This window comes from Heterodontus francisci, chromosome 29 (assembly GCF_036365525.1).
Source record: "Heterodontus francisci isolate sHetFra1 chromosome 29, sHetFra1.hap1, whole genome shotgun sequence".
Taxonomy (NCBI): Eukaryota; Metazoa; Chordata; class Chondrichthyes; order Heterodontiformes; family Heterodontidae; genus Heterodontus; species Heterodontus francisci.
Window position 1 is genome coordinate 51,985,134 of NC_090399.1, and position 21,682 is coordinate 52,006,815.

Consider the following 21,682-nt stretch of genomic DNA (forward strand, 5'->3'; position numbering starts at 1 on the left):
ACACGAAACATTTGGAAGACTATGCTTATAAATTTGAAATGGGTTAATTGGAACAACCTTTTGAAAATTTTTAAAGCTGAAATGTTCTGGTGGAACTTGTTGCTGTACTCTTAACATTTTAGAGAAGTGTATACCAGTAAATGCATAGAAAATGTGTTAGCGTTTTTTCAATTTGTATTTTTTTTACCCATTGTAATGAAACACATTTCAGGAATGGCGTTTCATTCCGCTGGGGGTGGAGGTGTCATGGTCCTGTAGTTTTTTTTCCTCAGGGGACTACGTGGTGTGTCTTTAAGGCTGGGAAAGGAGCCGTACTGCTTTAAGAACAAGCAAGCCTCAGGAGTTAGTGAAAGTGCATTTTGGTTGTCCTTCGATATAACCATATGGAGAGGGAACCAACCAGCTTCAGAAAATGCATCCTGGTTACCCGCCAACAGCCATTCAGGGACCCAGGATCGAATATATAATGTTGCAATTATTTTTTGAACTGGATTTTTCGTCAAAGACAGTCTGTTCTCGGAGGACACAGACAGACAGCTGGTGTTACCACCTGAAAGACGAGCTCTCAGCCATTTAAACTGAAGGAAGAGAATCTAGTCTGTTTAATTATTATTATCTCTCAAATTTCTAAAAAAGTCAAGCCAAAACAGAGATCTCTGATAATTTAAACTGAAGGAAGAGAAGGTAGACTGTGGCAATCTTTTATCCCTCAAACTCTAGAGTCAGATTGATTCTATTGAAAGCGTTCGCAAGTGGTTAATTATTGAAATCCATCGCTGAAGAAGGAAAGCATCACTTATTGCTGGAATTAGACTACGGACTGTTCTACTGTTGAAGAACCTTTTTTTCCTCTTCGGACAGCTGTGAGGACTTCGAGCAACATTGGACTGTAAATTTGCAAGGACTCTAATTTTTTCTATTTAAATGTTGTTTATATCTTCATAGTGCTTAAGAATTTAGTTTTTTAAAAATTAAACAGTTAATTTGTTGATTTAAAGACACCTGGTTTGGTTAGCCTCATTCGGGGGTTAATAGATGGTACTATTTGGCTGGACCTCTCTTTAATTTGGAAAGTTTAAAATGATATCTTAGGCGATCTTTGGAGCAACGGGATTGAATTATCAGTGCATTTCTCCCACCCCAATCAGTTTCAAATATTTTGATTGCGGGCTTTGACTGGAGCGGTCGGTTGTAACACTACACCACATCAGTTAATTGTACCCATGCTTTGTCCTGTCTCTGCCCACAGTTCCCCCACAGATTGCCATGTACTCTGAAGACAGTGTAAAATGGGGTCAGCCCAACACATTGATCTGCCTGGCTGATGGATTCTACCCTCCAAGGATTACCATGAAGTGGAGAAAAAACAATGAAGTAGTGACTGACAGAGACAGCATCACAGAGTACTATATAAAAAAGGATTATTCCTACCAGAGATTCGCATACCTGAGCTTTGTCCCGAGTTCTGGAGACATGTATTCCTGCCACGTGGAGCACGAGGGTCTGGAGCAGCCAGCTACTGTATTCTGGGGTGAGTATGGATTTGATGAGCTAGGATCTGATTTCATCACTGATTTATGACAAGCTGCTGTGCAGTACACAAACTACACTTCCTGTTCTTCACTTGTACACAAAGCCCCAGATTTACGTTTTTCTCCAAAAAAGGAGAATATATGGCCCTTAACAGCGCTCTTCCCATCCATTCACCCAGTCATTACTTCTTTCCCCCTCACTCCAATCGCATCCTCCACCATTTTACTTCCCCACCACCCCTTCCTATCACCCCCTCACTCCCTTCAGTGCTCCACCTCTTCCCCTTTAAATTGCCCACTTGATCTCTGTATTCTCCTCTCCCCATTGCTGTACTGTCACTCTCGTCCCCCTTAACACTCTATCCATTCCGACTCACTGGATGGTGAAAGGCCAGAGACCTCATCATCCTCAACCAGTTTTCATCCTCCCCTCCATTTGCCTCGCTGTACCTTCTTCTTCCCCTTGCCTTTCTCCTCCACTCTCTGTCCCCTCCCTCAACCCTCTGCAAGTGACTTTGCTTGATTTCAAAATTCAGCTATTAAAAATTCAAATGAGCCTGCTTGTGGAGCCAGCAGGAACTCTCAGTTCCAAGTTAAAACTATGGGCTGCTGCCAGACATGTCTTGTTCCCCCTCAATCCTCCCCCCCAATATCCTCCCCCATCTCACTCTCACAGCCACTGCTCCCATCCTAATCTGCTCACCCTTTCCTTCATCCCTGACACCGCTCTTCCCCCATCCCTTCAATTTCCTCCCCTCCTCTCCCCCACCCCAGACTCCACTCACCCCTCCCAATCTTCCACCCTTCACCGCAGCCAATGGGCTGCTCCCATCACCTCCCCCTTCCTCCCTGCCCAGACACCATGCACGCCCTACCGATTACACCCCAGCCACCACTCCCCCTCCAAATCTCTCCATGCCCTCCTTGCTCCCCAGCCACTACTTGTCCCTTCCCAATATCCTCCACCCCTCCATCCCAACCGCACTCATCCCCCTCCCACAGTAAAAGATCTTCTATTCATTGTAAAAGATCTTCTTGTAAAAGGTGATCATAATACAACTAAACTCTATATTATGCTTCAAGGAGACATACTCAAATCCAAAACAAGAATCTTAAAGCTAAACAAAGCCAATTACATAGATATAAGGGCTGAGCTGGCTAAGGTTCATTCGGTGAATACGCTAAAAAAGTATGGCAATAAATAAATAATGGGAAATATTTTTTTTAAATTCAAAATGTCCAACAAAAATACATTCCATTAAAAAACAGAAACTCTGCAAGAAAAATCCATCCATGGCTTACTCGGAAAGTTAAGGATAGTATTAGATTAAAAAAGAGACTTATAATGTTGCAAAGAATAGTAGTAAGCCTGAGGATTGAGAGTTTTAGAAGCCAGCAAAAGGCAACAAATAAGTTGATAAAAAGGAAAAAAGGAAAATATGAAAGCAAATCAGCCAGCAATATGAAAACAGATTGTAAGAGGTTTTACAAGTATATAAACAGGAGGAGAGTAGTTAAAGTAAATGTTGGCTCCTTAGAGGCTGAGATTGGAGAAATTATCATGGGTAATGAGGAATTGGCAAAGACATTGAAAAAGTATTTTGTCTGTTTCACAGTAGAAGACACAAATTATGTATTGGAAATAGAGGGTAACCAAGGGTCTAATAAGAGTGAGGAATTTAAAGTAATTAATATCAGTAGAGAAAAAAAGTATTAGAGAAACTTAAGGGACTAAAAGCCGACAATCCCCAAGACCTGATGGCCTACATCCTAGGGTTCTAAAAAAGATTGCTGCAGAGATAGTGGATGCACTGGGTATGATTTTCCAAAATTCCATAGATTCTAGAATGGCCCCAGCGGATTGGCAGTTAGCAAATGTAATACCGATATTCAAGAATGGAGGAAGAGAGAAAACAGGAAACTGCAGCCCTGTTAGTCTGACATCAGTTGTTGAGAAAATGCTGGAATCCATTATTAAGGAAGACTTAACAATGCACTTAGAAAATCATGGTATGATCAGACAAAGTCAACATGGTTTTATGAAAGGGAAATCATACTTGAGAAATTTATTCGAGTTTTTTGAGGATGTAACCAGTAGGGTGGATAATGGGGAACCAGTAGATGTAGTATACTTGGATTTCCACATGGCATTTAATAAGGTGCCACACAAAAGGTTAATATGAAAGATAAGGGCTTGTGGAGTTGGGAGTAAAATATTAGCATGGATAGAGGATTGTTTAATGGACAGAAAGCTGAGAGTACAGATAAATGGGAGATTTTCAAGTTGGCAAACTGTAACTAGTGGAGTGCTGGGGCCTCAACTATTTACAATCTGTATTAATGACTTAGATGAAGTGACCGAGAGTAATGCATCCAAGTTTGCTGACAATACAAAGTTAGGTGGGAACATAAACTGTGAGGACACAAAATAGCTGCAAAGAGATATAGATAGGGTACGTGATTGGGCAACAAGGTAGCAGATGCAGTATAATGTGAGGAAGACTGAGGTTCTTCTCTTTGGCAATAAGAATAGAAAAGCAGAGTGTTTTTAAAAAGGCATGACATTTTTAAATGTCGATGTTCAGAGGGTCTTGGGTGTACTCGCATAAGAAACACAGAAAGTTAGCATGTTGATACAGCAAGCAATCAGGAAGGCAAATGGCATGTTGGCTTTTATTGCAAAGGAACCAGAGTACAAGTCAAGAAAGTTTTGTTACGGTTACAAGGGTGGCGCAGTGGTTAGCACCGCAACCTCACAGCTCCAGCGACCCAGGTTCGGTTCTGGATACTGCCTGTGCAGAATTTGTAAGTTCTCCCTGTGACAGCGTGGGTCCCCTCCGGGTGCTCCAGTTTCCTCCCACGTGCCAAAGACTTGTGGGTTGATAGGTAAATTGGCCATTGTAAAAAAAAAAAATACTTCCCCTAGTGTAGGTAGGGGAAGGTGGGGATGTGAGAGGAAACAATGGGATTAATATATAGGATTAGTATAAATGGGTGGTTGATGGTCGGCACGGACTTGGTGGGCCGAAGGGCCTGTTTCAGTGCTGTATCTCTCTATGACTCTGAGTTGTGCAGGGCTTTGGTGAGTTTTGGTTTCCACATCTAAGGAAGGATATACTTGCATTGGAGACAGTACAGCGAAGGTTCACTGGATTGGCTCCTGGGAGGAGAGGGTTATCCTATGATGAGAAGCTGAGTAAATTGGGCCTGTATTCTCTTGAGTTTAGAAGAATGAGAGGTGATCTGATTGAAACATACAAAATTCTGAAGGGATTTGGCAGGGCTAACACTGAGAGGTTGTTTCCCTGGCTGGGGAATCTAGAACATGGGAGCACAGTCTCAGGATAAGGGGTGGATCATTTTAGACTGAGATGAGGAGAAATTTCTTCACTTAGAGGGTTGTGGATGCTCCACCATTGAGTATATTCAAGGCTGGGATAGACAGATATTTTGGTCTTTCAAGGAATCAAGTGATATGGGGAGTGGGCAGGAAAGTGGAGGTTTTTTTTATTTGATCATGGGGATGTGGGTGTCACTGACTAGGCCAGCATTTATTACCCATCCCTAATTGCTCTTGAGAAGGTGGTGGTGAGCTGCCTTCTTGAACCGCTGCAGTCCATGTGGGGTAGGTATACCCACAGTGCTGTTAGGAAGGGTGTTCCAGGATTTTGATCCAGCGACAGTGAAGGAACAGTGATATAGTTCCAAGTCAGGATGGTGTGTGACTTGGAGGGGAACTTGCAGAGGCAGTTGAGGCAGAAGATCAGCCATGATCAGACTGAATCACGGAGGAGGCTCGAGGGGACTTATGGTCTACTCCTGCTCCTATTTATGTTCTCCCAATCTCCTCACTTACACCCCAACAGCCACCATTCATCCCAATCTTATCACTCCTTTCTCCCGCAAACTGCTATTCGTCCACTCCCAATCTCCTCACTCCCTTCCTCCCAGTCTCCTCCCTCCTTTCTCCCCCCAGCCACCATTTGTCCCCTCCCAATCCCCTCGTCCTCCTTCCCCCAACAGCCACCACTTATCCCTCCAAATCTCCTACCTACCCCGTCCAGATATTTCTCATTCACTCCTAATCTCTGTCTCTCCCACTCAGTCATGATAAGACCCTCCCAATCTCCTGCCTCCCCTCTCCCCAGCTTCCACTTGTTCCATCCCAATACCCTCCCCTCTCCATCCTTGACCAGACACAGTTCACCCCCTACTGATCTCCCCTAACCATTGCTCCCTCCTCTCAACCTCTTCACCCAGCAACGCCTCCTCTCCCAATTTCCCCCTAGCTGTTGTACCATCACTCCCAATCGCCATCGCCTCCCTCTGCCCCAGACACTGCTCACCCCCCACAATCTCCTGCCCCTTCCTTCCCCCTGACACCATTCCTCCCTCACATCTCCTCCCCTGGGCCCCTCCCCCTCCATTGCCACTCCTAATTTCATGTAAAACCTTGTTCATTTTGCGATATCAAGGGGAATTTCTTTCAATGCAAGACTGCAGCTAGAACTGGATTACAGAGAGACATCTGCTGTCAATCCAACCCCACCGTGACCTAACCCATTTTTCCTAAGTTGAGATCAATTAGATATGTGGGGAATGATCTTGGCACTTCATTGGGAGACCACCACTGCTGGTGTATAGTGAAGCATTCACTTTTGCACACAAGATGGGAAGGCTGAAGTTTGAAGAAGACATAAGCCTCCTCAAAATGTCAGACCAGAAACTGGCTTTGAAAAAGAACAAGCAGTTTGAGATGTTGGGAGGGGGAGAGGTGACCATTTCTCCTATCTCCAGTTTTGCCACCATAGCGCCCTCACCACTTTCTTTCCTTTGTGCTGTTCCTCTATCAGCAATGAAGGAGAATTGGCCATTGTACTTTTCCAAACTCCCACTGCAGTGTCATTTAAAGGTAAAATTGGAAAATTGTAGTTTCTCAAGGAATCAAGGGGTATGGTGAGCAGGTGGGAAAGTGGAGTTGAATCCCAAGATCAGCCATGATCTTTCCCAGAGTGGGGGATTCAATTACAAGGGGACACGAGTTCAAAGTGAAAGGGGAAAAGTTTAGGGGGGATATGCGTGGAAATTTCTTTACGCAGAGGGTGGTGGGTGCATGGAACGCTTTGCCAGCGGAGGTGGTAGACGCGGGCACGATAGCGTCTTTTAAGATGTATCTAGACAGATACATGAATGGGCAGGAAGTAAAGAGATACAGACCCTTAGAAAATAGGCGACAGGTTTAGATAGAGGATTTGGATCGGCGTAGGCTTGGAGGGCCGAAGGGCCTGTTCCTGTGCTGTAATTTTCTTTGTTCTTTGTTCTATGATTGTTTTGAATGATGGAGCAGACTCGATGGGCCATATGGTCCACTCCTATTTCTTGTGTTTGTGTATCAGAAATAGTGCAACTGAAAGATCCCAGTCACTGATTCCAGCAGTGAGGATTCGTTAGGAGGCATCATCAACCTATTTCTGCAATTTGCCATTCTCCTCCAATCTGCTTTTTATGGGCAGTAATTGAGGAAAACCCTCCTCAGGGTTTGCAGCAACACAAATCTAAAAATAAATGTCGATGGTATGAGTGAACAATTAATGTGTTTTTATAATAGTCCTCTATTTCAGTGGAAGAGTTTAAAAAGTGGGCAGGGAAGTGTCATACAAACACATTTACCACTAATCTGCCATTAGAACGATTGACATTTACAGTGCAGGAGGAGGCCATTTGGCCCATTATATCTGTGTTGACTCTCCAACAGAGCAATATCCAATGAATCCCACTTTCTCCCCGTAGCCCTGTATCAATTCCAAACGAATTCCACTGCCCTGCACTCTTCCTAAGTTCCTGTATCTTCCTCTGCTTTAAATATTTTCCAATTTTCACTTACCTAATACAATGATTGCTGCCTCAACCAGTCCCTGTGACAAAGTATTCCACACTACAACACCCCTCTATCTGAAGAAACTTCCTAACCTCACTGCTCACTCTTCTAGTTATCATTTTAAATTGATCCTTCATCACTGATTTTCCTAGTAGAGGCACAATGCACTCCATCAAAACCCTACAAAATTTTAAAATCTTGATTAAACCTCATTTTAGCCATCGCTGATCCAGTGGAAATAGTCTCAATGTCCTTTAAGAGGGAGCAGAGGGGAGATCTAATAGAGGTTTTCAAAATTATGAAGGGTTTTGATCAGACTAAATACAGAGAAACTGTTGCCACCGGCAAGAGGATCGGTAACCAAAGGTCACAGGTTAAGGATAATTGTCAAAGAATCAGAGGAAAGGTGAGGAGAATTTTCTTAATACAGTGAGTTGTTGTGATCTGGAATGCACTGCCTGAAAGGGTGGTGGAAGCAGATTCAATGTAGCATTCAAAAGAGAATTGGATAAAAACTTGAAGTAGAAAAAAAATTACAAAGCTGTGGGGGAATGGGACTAATTGGATAGCTCTAATGAGGGCAGAGTAACAGGCAGGATAGGCCAAATGGCCACCTTGTGTGTATCATTATATGAATATCTCAAATTCCTGCTTGTAACTAATTTCTTATTCCTGTTAGCATCCTGGTGAATCTACACTTACGTTCTCTATGGGTTTAATGTCCTGCCTATAAAGGGACATCCATTACTGCAATGGTGCTCTAACTGGGCAAAGCAATATTGTGTTTAATTGTATGCATGTGGTATCATTAATTGGGGTTTCAGTTGAGCACATATAAAGCGACACTTAATGAAACTATGTAGTGGTTGGGTTAGGAGGTGTATGCTTTTAATGTTTCACTCTGTAAATAAATGTGAAACTGAGTAAATATTGGCTCCAGTATCGTCCTTCACCAACTGACCTTCCAGATTAGAACATTTGTCACCAGCAATAGCTCCCAGCCTATAGAACCTCAGGTGTGTGACTGACTGTAGCCCACAGTGCTATGGACATTTGTGGTCAGTGGGTATCCAAATTGTTGATGTGTGCGAGGCTCCCACCAGCAGTGTGAATTTGTTAACTAGTCTCTCGATAGTTGTATTCCCCTTGTGTTTCACTGTGAGACACTCATTCCTTTCTTGTATTTTTCTATACAGAACCTGAGGTACCTGAGGAAAAGTCTGGTCCTGGGACAGTGATCTGTGCTCTGGGACTCACCCTGGGAATCATCAGCGCTGTTGTAGGGATCATCTTACTGATCAAAGAGAGACAACGGCTGCAAGCTCAGCAACAAGGGATCTAGGGGTAAGTACATGAGACAGGAACATTTCACTGTCTGTGTATATTGTTAATGCTACTGGATGACACTCTCAACCTGGTCCCTACTCATGATTGTTGGCCATTGAACCCTGCTGCAAAGTGTACATATGTGGACAGGATTGAGCTAGGCTGTTGGACACCCGTCAACACTCACTGACACATGAAGAGTCAGTACTTTGATAAGGTGCAGGATGGAGTCCCAGCAAGTGCTAGCACCTTCAGGACAGGGAGACATCTTCACCATCTAAAGTTACTTTAGAGCTGCACATAGCATTTCAATACTTAATTCAGTTTTGAAGCCTTTCAAGCCATTCTGTTGAGCACGTTCATCCCCATTGGCACTGTCTCTGACCACCAATTAACTCGCAGAAGAACAGTAACAATCTCTATCTTCTGATAACAGTATCCTCAGAAGAACAGTAACAATCTCTGTATCTTCTGATAACAGTATCCTCAGAAGAGCAGTAACAATCTCTGTATCTTCTGATAACAGTATCCTCAGAAGAGCAGTAACAATCTCTGTATCTTCTGATAACAGTATCCTCAGAAGAGCAGTAACAATCTCTGTATCTTCTGATAACAGTATCCTCAGAAGAGCAGTAACAATCTCTGTATCTTCTGATAACAGTATCCTTAGAAGAGCAGTAACGATCTCTGTATCTTCTGATAACAGTATCCCCAGAAGAACAGTAACAATCTCTGTATCTTCTAATAACAGTATCCTCAGAAGAACAGTAACAATCTCTGTATCTTCTAACTGCAGTTATATTGTGCTGTCAGTCACTGTTAATCTTTGTCAATCTCTGGCCATTGATATCTTTGGAAACTCTCTCAGGAATATCCTAATCTGATAAAATAAAAGCACACAAACATGAGAAATAGGAGCGAAAGTAGACTATATGGCCCGTCGAGCCTGTTCCATCATTCAATATGATCATGGCTAATCTTGGGCTTCAATTCACTTTCCCGCCCACTCGCCATACTCCTTGATTCTCTGAGAGACCAAAATCTGTCTATCCCAGCCTTAAATATATTCTGTGATGAAGCATCCACACCCTTTGGGATAGAGAATTCCAAACATTAACATCTCAGTGAAGAAATTTCTCCTCTTCTCAGTTGTAAATGATTGACCTCTTATCCTGAGACTGTGCCCCCATGTTCTAGATTCCACAACCAAGGGAAACAACCTCTGTATCTACTCTGTCAAGCCCCTTCAGAATCTTGTATGTTTCAATGAGATCAGCTCTCATTCTTCTCATTCTCCAGAGAATATAGGCCCAATTTACTCAGCCTCTCAACATAGGACTACCCTTTCATGTGCACCTTCGCTGCACTGCTTCCAATGCATGTATATCCTTCTTGAAATATGGAGACCTAAACTGCACACAGTATTCCTGGCGTCGTCTCATCAAAGCCCTGTACAATTGTAGCAAGACTTCTTTATTCTTGTACTCCAATCCCTTTGCAATAAAGGCTAACTTGTCATTTTCCTTCCTAATTACTTGCTGGACATGTATGCTAACTTTCTGTGACCTGTGTACGAGCACACCCAAGTCCCTCTGAACATCAACATTTACAAGTTTCACACCTTTACAAAAAATATTCTGCTTTTCTATTCTTACAACCAAAGAGAATAATCTCACACTTTGCCACATTATATTACTTCTGCCATCTTGTTGCCCACTCACTTAATCTGTCTATATCTATTTGCAGCCTCTTTGTGTCTGTCTCGCAGCTTACATTTCCATCGAGTATCGTATTGTCAGCAAACAGTTTATTACTCTCTGTATCTTCATCTCAGTCAACAATATAGAGTGTAAATAGATGAGGCCCCAGCACTGATTCTTGTGGCACTCCACTGTTCACTGCCTGCCAAGTTGAAAATGCCCGGTGTGTCCTTAATCGCAGCTTCCTGTCTGTTAATCCATTGACAAAACCAGATTTAGTGCAATGCATTCGGAAACACCGGGAAACGGCATTCGGAAACGCCGGGAAACGGCATTCGGAAACGCCGGGAAACGGCATTCGGAAACGCCGGGAAACGGCATTCGGAAACGCCGGGAAACGGCATTCGGAAACGCCGGGAAACGGCATTCGGAAACGCCGGGAAACGGCATTCGGAAACGCCGGGAAACGGCATTCGGAAACAGCATTGAAAAACACTGGGAAACAGCATTCAGAAACAGCATTCAGAAACAGCATTCAGAAACAGCATTCAGAAACAGCATTCAGAAATACCGGGAAACAGCAATCGGAAACAGCAATCGGAAACAGCAATCGGAAATACTGGCAAACAGCATTCAGAAACAGCATTCAGAAACACCGAGAAACAGCATTCAGAAACACCGGGAAACAGCATTCAGAAACACCGGGAAACAGCATTCAGAAACACCGGGAAACAGCATTCAGAAAGAGCATTCAGAAACACCGGGAAACAGAATTCAGAAAGAGCATTCAGAAACACCAGGAAACAGAATTCAGAAACTGCATTCAGAAACACCGGGAAACAGCATTCAGAAACACCAGGAAACAGCATTCAGAAACACCGGGAAACAGCATTCAGAAACACCGGGAAACAGCTTTTAGAAACAGCATTCAGAAACACCGGGAAACAGCATTCAGAAACTCCAGGAAACAGCGTTCAGAAATACCGGCAAACAGCATTCAGAAACACCGGGAAACAGCATTCAGAAACAGCATTCAGAAACACCGGGAAACAGCATTCAGAAACACCGGGAAACAGCATTCAGAAACAGCATTCAGAAACACCGGTAAACAGCATTCGGAAACAGCATTCAGAAACACCGGGAAACAGCATTCAGAAACACCGGGAAACAGCATTCAGAAACAGCATTCAGAAACACCGGGAAACAGCATTCAGAAACACCAGGAAACAGCATTCAGAAACAGCATTCAGAAACACCTGGAAACAGCATTCAGAAACACCGGGAAACAGCTTTTAGAAACAGCATTCAGAAATACTGTGAAACAGCATTCAGAAACAGCATTCAGAAACTCCAGGAAACAGCGTTCAGAAACACCGGGAAACAGCATTCAGAAATACCGGCAAACAGCATTCAGAAACACCGGGAAACAGCATTCAGAAACACCGGCAAACAGCATTCAGAAACACCGGCAAACAGCATTCAGAAACACCGGCAAACAGCATTCAGAAACACCGGCAAACAGCATTCAGAAACACCGGCAAACAGCATTCAGAAACACCGGCAAACAGCATTCAGAAACACCGGCAAACAGCATTCAGAAACACCGGCAAACAGCATTCAGAAACACCGGCAAACAGCATTCAGAAACACCGGCAAACAGCATTCAGAAACTGCATTCAGAAACACCGGGAAACTGCATTCAGAAACACCGGGAAACTGCATTCAGAAACACCGGGAAACAGCATTCAGAAACACCGGGAAACAGCATTCAGAAACATCGGGAAACAGCATTCAGAAAGAGCATTCAGAAACACCGGGAAACAGAATTCAGAAACTGCATTCAGAAACACCGGGAAACAGAATTCAGAAACTGCATTCAGAAACACCGGGAAACAGCATTCAGAAACACCGGGAAACAGCATTCAGAAACACCGGGAAACAGAATTCAGAAACAGCATTCAGAAACGCCGGGAAACAGCATTCAGAAACACCGGGAAACAGAATTCAGAAACAGCATTCAGAAACGCCGGGAAACAGCATTCAGAAACGCCGGGAAACAGCATTCAGAAACACCGGGAAACAGCATTCAGAAACACCGGGAAACAGCATTCAGAAACACCGGCAAACAGCATTCAGAAACACCGGCAAACAGCATTCAGAAACACCGGCAAACAGCATTCAGAAACACCGGCAAACAGCATTCAGAAACACCGGCAAACAGCATTCAGAAACACCGGCAAACAGCATTCAGAAACACCGGCAAACAGCATTCAGAAACACCGGCAAACAGCATTCAGAAACACCGGCAAACAGCATTCAGAAACACCGGCAAACAGCATTCAGAAACACCGGCAAACAGCATTCAGAAACACCGGCAAACAGCATTCAGAAACACCGGCAAACAGCATTCAGAAACACCGGCAAACAGCATTCAGAAACACCGGCAAACAGCATTCAGAAACACCGGCAAACAGCATTCAGAAACACCGGCAAACAGCATTCAGAAACACCGGCAAACAGCATTCAGAAACACCGGCAAACAGCATTCAGAAACACCGGCAAACAGCATTCAGAAACACCGGCAAACAGCATTCAGAAACACCGGCAAACAGCATTCAGAAACACCGGCAAACAGCATTCAGAAACACCGGCAAACTGCATTCAGAAACACCGGCAAACTGCATTCAGAAACAGCATTCAGAAACGCCGGGAAACAGCATTCAGAAACGCCGGGAAGCAGCATTCAGAAACGCCGGCAAACAGCATTCAGAAACGCCGGCAAACAGCATTCAGAAACGCCGGCAAACAGCATTCAGAAACGCCGGCAAACAGCATTCAGAAACGCCGGCAAACAGCATTCAGAAACGCCGGCAAACAGCATTCAGAAACGCCGGCAAACAGCATTCAGAAACGCCGGCAAACAGCATTCAGAAACGCCGGCAAACAGCATTCAGAAACACCGGCAAACAGCATTCAGAAACACCGGCAAACAGCATTCAGAAACACCGGCAAACAGCATTCAGAAACAGCATTCAGAAACACCGGGAAACAGCATTCAGAAACACCGGGAAACTGCATTCAGAAACACCGGGAAACTGCATTCAGAAACACCGGGAAACTGCATTCAGAAACACCGGGAAACTGCATTCAGAAACACCGGGAAACAGCATTCAGAAACACCGGGAAACAGCATTCAGAAACACCGGGAAACAGCATTCAGAAACACCGGGAAACAGCATTCAGAAACACCGGGAAACAGCATTCAGAAACACTGGCAAAGTGCATTCAGAAACGCCGGCAAACTGCATTCAGAAACGCCGGCAAACAGCATTCAGAAACGCCGGGAAGCAGCATTCAGAAACGCCGGCAAACAGCATTCAGAAACGCCGGCAAACAGCATTCAGAAACGCCGGCAAACAGCATTCAGAAACGCCGGCAAACAGCATTCAGAAACGCCGGCAAACAGCATTCAGAAACGCCGGCAAACAGCATTCAGAAACGCCGGCAAACAGCATTCAGAAACGCCGGCAAACAGCATTCAGAAACGCCGGCAAACAGCATTCAGAAACGCCGGCAAACAGCATTCAGAAACGCCGGCAAACAGCATTCAGAAACACCGGCAAACAGCATTCAGAAACAGCATTCAGAAACACCGGGAAACAGCATTCAGAAACACCGGGAAACTGCATTCAGAAACACCGGGAAACTGCATTCAGAAACACCGGGAAACTGCATTCAGAAACACCGGGAAACTGCATTCAGAAACACCGGGAAACAGCATTCAGAAACACCGGGAAACAGCATTCAGAAACACCGGGAAACAGCATTCAGAAACACCGGGAAACAGCATTCAGAAACACCGGGAAACAGCATTCAGAAACACTGGCAAAGTGCATTCAGAAACACCGGCAAACTGCATTCAGAAACACCGGCAAACTGCATTCAGAAACACCGGCAAACTGCATTCAGAAACACTATTCAGTAACACCGAGAAACAACATTCTGAAACACCGGGAAACAGCATTCAGAAATACTGTGAAACAGCATTCAGAAACACTGTGAAACAGCATTCAGAAACAGCATTCAGAAACACCGGGAAACTGCATTCAGAAACTGCATTCAGAAACACCGGGAAACTGCATTCAGAAACACCGGGAAACTGCATTCAGAAACACTGTGAAACAGCATTCAGAAACAGCATTCAGAAACGCCGGGAAACAGCATTCAGAAACAGCATTCAGAAAGAGCATTCAGAAACACCGGGAAGCAGCATTCAGAAACTGCATTCAGAAACACCGGGAAACTGCATTCAGAAACACCCGGAAACTGCATTCAGAAACACCGGGAAACAGCATTCAGAAACTGCATTCAGAAACACCGGGAAACAGCATTCAGAAACTGCATTCAGAAACACTGTGAAACAGCATTCAGAAACAGCATTCAGAAACGCCGGGAAACAGCATTCAGAAACTCCGGGAAACAGCATTCAGGTACAGCATTCAGAAACAGCATTCAGAAACACCGGGAAACAGCATTCAGAAATACTGTGAAACAGCATTCAGAAACAGTATTCAGTAACACCGGGAAACAGCATTCAGAAATACTGTGAAACAGCATTCAGAAATACTGTGAAACAGCATTCAGAAATACTGTGAAACAGCATTCAGAAACACTGTGAAACAGCATTCAGAAACAGCATTCAGAAACTGTATTCAGAAACACCGGGAAACAGCTTTTAGAAACAGCATTCAGAAATACTGTGAAACAGCATTCAGAAACAGCATTCAGAAACTCCAGGAAACAGCGTTCAGAAACACCGGCAAACAGCATTCAGAAATACCGGCAAACAGCATTCAGAAACACCGGGAAACAGCATTCAGAAACAGCATTCAGAAACAACGGCAAACAGCATTCAGAAACACCGGCAAACAGCATTCAGAAACACCGGCAAACAGCATTCAGAAACAGCATTCAGAAACACCGGCAAACAGCATTCAGAAACAGCATTCAGAAACACCGGCAAACAGCATTCAGAAACACCGGCAAACAGCATTCAGAAACACCGGCAAACAGCATTCAGAAACACCGGCAAACAGCATTCAGAAACACCGGCAAACTGCATTCAGAAACACCGGGAAACTGCATTCAGAAACACCGGGAAACTGCATTCAGAAACACCGGGAAACTGCATTCAGAAACACCGGGAAACAGCATTCAGAAACATCGGGAAACAGCATTCAGAAAGAGCATTCAGAAACACCGGGAAACAGAATTCAGAAACTGCATTCAGAAACACCGGGAAACAGAATTCAGAAACTGCATTCAGAAACACCGGGAAACAGCATTCAGAAACACCGGGAAACAGAATTCAGAAACAGCATTCAGAAACGCCGGGAAACAGCATTCAGAAACACCGGGAAACAGAATTCAGAAACAGCATTCAGAAACGCCGGGAAACAGCATTCAGAAACACCGGGAAACAGCATTCAGAAACACCGGCAAACAGCATTCAGAAACACCGGCAAACAGCATTCAGAAACACCGGCAAACAGCATTCAGAAACACCGGCAAACAGCATTCAGAAACACCGGCAAACAGCATTCAGAAACACCGGCAAACTGCATTCAGAAACACCGGCAAACTGCATTCAGAAACACCGGCAAACTGCATTCAGAAACAGCATTCAGAAACACCGGGAAACTGCATTCAGAAACACCGGGAAACTGCATTCAGAAAGAGCATTCAGAAACACCGGGAAACTGCATTCAGAAACTGCATTCAGAAACACCGGGAAACTGCATTCAGAAACTGCATTCAGAAACACCGGGAAACAGCATTCAGAAACTGCATTCAGAAACACCGGGAAACAGCATTCAGAAACAGCATTCAGAAACTCCAGGAAACAGCGTTCAGAAACACCGGCAAACAGCTTTTAGAAACAGCATTCAGAAACACCGGGAAACAGCATTCAGAAACAGCATTCAGAAACGCCGGCAAACAGCATTCAGAAACGCCGGCAAACAGCATTCAGAAACGCCGGCAAACAGCATTCAGAAACGCCGGCAAACAGCATTCAGAAACGCCGGCAAACAGCATTCAGAAACGCCGGCAAACAGCATTCAGAAACACCGGCAAACAGCATTCAGAAACACCGGGAAACAGCATTCAGAAACACCGGGAAACAGCATTCAGAAAGAGCATTCAGAAACACCGGGAAACTGCATTCAGAAACTGCATTCAGAAACACCGGGAAACTGCATTCAGAAACTGCATTCAGAAACACCGGGAAACTGCATTCAGAAACTGCATTCAGAAACACCGGGAAACAGCATTCAGAAACAGCATTCAGAAACTCCAGGAAACAGCGTTCAGAAACACCGGCAAACAGCTTTTAGAAACAGCATTCAGAAACACCGGGAAACAGCATTCAGAAACAGCATTCAGAAACGCCGGCAAACAGCATTCAGAAACGCCGGCAAACAGCATTCAGAAACGCCGGCAAACAGCATTCAGAAACGCCGGCAAACAGCATTCAGAAACGCCGGCAAACAGCATTCAGAAACACCGGCAAACAGCATTCAGAAACACCGGGAAACAGCATTCAGAAACACCGGGAAACAGCATTCAGAAACACCGGGAAACAGCATTCAGAAACAGCATTCAGAAACACCGGCAAACAGCATTCAGAAACACCGGCAAACAGCATTCAGAAACTGCATTCAGAAACACCGGGAAACAGCATTCAGAAACAGCATTCAGAAACACCGGCAAACAGCATTCAGAAACACCGGCAAACAGCATTCAGAAACAGCATTCAGAAACACCGGGAAACAGCATTCAGAAACACCGGCAAACTGCATTCAGAAACACCGGCAAACTGCATTCAGAAACACCGGCAAACTGCATTCAGAAACACCGGCAAACTGCATTCAGAAACACCGGCAAACTGCATTCAGAAACACCGGCAAACTGCATTCAGAAACACCGGCAAACTGCATTCAGAAACACCGGCAAACTGCATTCAGAAACACCGGCAAACTGCATTCAGAAACACCGGCAAACTGCATTCAGAAACACCGGCAAACTGCATTCAGAAACACCGGCAAACTGCATTCAGAAACACCGGCAAACTGCATTCAGAAACACCGGCAAACTGCATTCAGAAACACCGGCAAACTGCATTCAGAAACAGTATTCAGTAACACCGAGAAACAACATTCTGAAACACCGAGAAACAACATTCTGAAACACCGGGAAACAGCATTCAGAAACACTGTGAAACAGCATTCAGAAACACTGTGAAACAGCATTCAGAAACACTGTGAAACAGCATTCAGAAACACTGTGAAACAGCATTCAGAAACACCGGGAAGCAGCATTCAGAAACTGCATTCAGAAACACCGGGAAACTGCATTCAGAAACACCGGGAAACTGCATTCAGAAACACCGGGAAACAGCATTCAGAAACTGCATTCAGAAACACTGTGAAACAGCATTCAGAAACAGCATTCAGAAACGCCGGGAAACAGCATTCAGAAACAGCATTCAGAAACAGCATTCAGAAACAGCATTCAGAAAGAGCATTCAGAAACACCGGGAAGCAGCATTCAGAAACTGCATTCAGAAACACCGGGAAACTGCATTCAGAAACACCGGGAAACTGCATTCAGAAACACCGGGAAACAGCATTCAGAAACTGCATTCAGAAACACCGGGAAACAGCATTCAGAAACTGCATTCAGAAACACTGTGAAACAGCATTCAGAAACAGCATTCAGAAACGCCGGGAAACAGCATTCAGAAACTCCGGGAAACAGCATTCAGGTACAGCATTCAGAAACAGCATTCAGAAACACCGGGAAACAGCATTCAGAAATACTGTGAAACAGCATTCAGAAACAGTATTCAGTAACACCGGGAAACAGCATTCAGAAATACTGTGAAACAGCATTCAGAAATACTGTGAAACAGCATTCAGAAACACTGTGAAACAGCATTCAGAAACAGCATTCAGAAACTGTATTCAGAAACACCAGGAAACAGCATTCAGAAACAACATTCAGAAACACCGGGAAACAGCATTCAGAAACACCCAGAAACAGCATTCAGAAACACCCAGAAACAGCATTCAGAAACAGCATTCAGGTACACCGGGAAACAGCATTCAGAAACTCCGGGAAACAGCATTCAGAAACTCCGGGAAACAGCATTCAGGTACAGTATTCAGAAACACCGAGAAACAGCATTCAGAAACCGCATTCAGAAACACCGAGAAACAGCATTCAGAAACCGCATTCAGAAACACCGGGAAACAGCATTCAGAAACACCGGGAAACAGCATTCAGAAATACTGTGAAACAGCATTCAGAAACAGTATTCAGTAACACCGAGAAACAACATTCTGAAACACCGGGAAACAGCATTCAGAAATACTGTGAAACAGCATTCAGAAACACCGGGAAACAGCATTCAGAAACACCGAGAAACAGCATTCAGAAACGGTATTCAGAAACACCGAGAAACAACATTCAGAAACACCGGGAAACAGCATTCAGAAATATTGTGAAGCAGCAGTCAGAAACTCCGGGAAACAGCATTCAGAAATACTGTGAAACAGCATTCAGAAACAGTATTCAGTAACACCGAGAAACAACATTCTGAAACACCGGGAAACAGCATTCAGAAATACTGTGAAACAGCATTCAGAAACAGCATTCAGAAACACCGAGAAACAGCATTCAGAAACACCGAGAAACAACATTCAGAAACACCGGGAAACAGCATTCAGAAATACTGTGAAGCAGCAGTCAGAAACTCCGGGAAACAGCATTCAGAAATACTGTGAAACAGCATTCAGAAACAACATTCAGAAACACCGGGAAACAGCATTCAGAAATACTGTGAAGCAGCAGTCAGAAACTCCGGGAAACAGCATTCAGAAATACTGTGAAACAGCATTCAGAAACAACATTCAGTAACACCGAGAAACAACATTCAGAAACTCCGGGAAACAGCATTCAGAAATACTGAGAAACAGCATTCAGAAACAGTATTCAGTAACACCGAGAAACAACATTCTGAAACACCGGGAAACAGCATTCAGAAACACCGGGAAACAGCATTCAGAAACAGCATTCAGAAACACCGAGAAACAGCATTCGGAAATACTGTGAAGCAGCATTCAGAAACACCGGGAAACAGCATTCAGAAATACTGTGAAACAGCATTCAGAAACAGCATTCAGAAACTCCGGGAAACAACATTCAGAAACACCGGGAAACAGCATTCAGAAATACTGTGAAACAGCATTGAGAAACAGCATTCAGAAACTCCGGGAAACAACATTCAGAAACAGTATTCAGAAACACCGGGAAACAGCATTCAGAAATACTGTGAAGCAGCATTCAGAAACTCCGGGAAGCAGCATTCAGAAACACCGGGAAACAGCATTCAGAAACACCGGGAAACAGCATTCAGAAACAGCATTCAGAAACACCGGGAAACAGCATTCAGATACAGCATTCAGAAATACTGTGAAACAGCATTCAGAAACACGGAGAAACTCTGAGGGTTGTCGGGCTGGTGCAGATTTCAGTGATAGGGAGGGGCAAGGCCATGGAGGTATTTGAAAACAAGGATAAAAATGTTTAAAATTGAGGCTTTGCCTGACTGGGAGCCAGTGTAGGTCACAGGGGTGATAAGCAAGCCAGACTTGGTTCAAGCTAAGACGTAGGCAGCAGAGTTTTCGATTAGCTTAAATTTATGGAGGGAGGAATGTGGGAGGCCTGCCAGGGGTGCATTTCAATAACCAAGTCTTAAGGTAACAAAGGCATGAATGAGGGTTTCAGTGCAGATAGGCCAAGGCAGGGATGGAGTCGAGCAATGTTAGAGGTGGAAATAAGCAGTCTTAGCGATGGTGTTAATATGTGGTCTGAGACTTATCTCGGGGTCAAATGCAACATTCAGCAACAGTGAAAAATGACATTCCGAAACACGAGGCACGACTCACCTCTTCCAGGCTTGTGAATTGCAGTCTGGTTTATGAAAGATAGCAGTCAGTCGGGTAGATCTTGAGTTAGAGGATCTCATAATCCAACCCTATTAGTCATGACATTACAACAAGGTGGCTGTTTTGCCCATTGTATATTGTGGCACTGCTGAAAAAGATGTTTTGATATCTAATTACATATAAATCCTATAAATTATACATATTATACAATGGAAAGGCGGTGACGTAGTGGTAATATCGCTGGACAAGTAAGCCAGAGCCCAGGATGTTGTGCTGGGGTCATGGGTTCAAATCCTGCAAGGCAGATTGAATTCAATTAATAAAATTTGGAATTAACAAGCTAGTCTAATGGTGACCATGAAACCATTGTCGATTATTATGAAACCCCATCTGGTTCACTACTGTCCTTTAGGGAAGGAAATCTACTGTCCTTACCTGATCTGGCTACATGTGACTCCAGACCCACAGCAATGTGGTTGACTCTTAAATCTCCTCTGAAATGGCCTAGCAAACCACTCAGTTCAAGGATAATTAGGGATGGGCAACAAATGCTGGTCCAGTCAGTGACGTACACATCCCACAAAAAAACGAATTTAAAAAAAGGATAAGCCCAAGTTACTGATTGTCTGAATGGGCAGACAACAAGACAAGAAATGAATGTGCCCAGTTTTTGATTACTCTTTTTTTCAATTTAGGTGGGAGGCAGAGAACATTTTGCCGCACCGCATCCTGTCATCACATTGTGTTTTCTCATCGTCGTACCGTACCCTCTTGTCGCTTGGTATAAAGCAGCAGTGAATTGCAACTCATTTCTGAAGTCACGGGACATTGATTTTATTCTCGGTTTGATACAATTACGTCTTCATAATGCGTGATCATTTTTTTAAATCATCTTTTTCAAAGATAAACTAATTTGTTAGTAACATCTCCTGTTCTTGTGCCAGATGAACAATGTCAGCTCATTAAGATGTTTGTGGTGTCAGAGATTTCATTAAAAGTTGTACAAATCTCCAGACTAATAGTTTTTTGATGTATTGCACTTTCACCATCATGTCCCAATAGTCAATTCCCGATAATGTTCCGTACAGTTCTGTTTAATTTCCTCGGCAACAACAGAGCAGATGACCAAATTTTTGGTCAAACAGGTAGGTTTTAAGGAGTGCCTTGAAGTAGGATTGAGAGGTGTAGGGAAGGGATTCCAGAGTTTAGGGTTTTGGCAACTGAAGGCACAGCCAC

General features: G+C 44.0%; 1 protein-coding gene across 1 annotated transcript in view; it reads left to right on the forward strand.

Annotated features, from left to right (window-relative positions):
- The window catches only part of LOC137346291 (H-2 class II histocompatibility antigen, A-U alpha chain-like), a 41,857-nt gene extending 20,402 nt beyond the window's left edge, over window positions 1–21,455 (forward strand). Inside the window, exons 3-5 of the mRNA XM_068009772.1 lie at window positions 1,250–1,531; window positions 8,607–8,754; window positions 21,142–21,455. Coding sequence (XP_067865873.1) covers window positions 1,250–1,531; window positions 8,607–8,752 — 428 coding nt within the window. The 3' untranslated portion in view covers window positions 8,753–8,754; window positions 21,142–21,455. The remainder of the gene's footprint in view (window positions 1–1,249; window positions 1,532–8,606; window positions 8,755–21,141) is intronic.
- The last annotated feature ends 227 nt before the right edge of the window (window positions 21,456–21,682 follow it).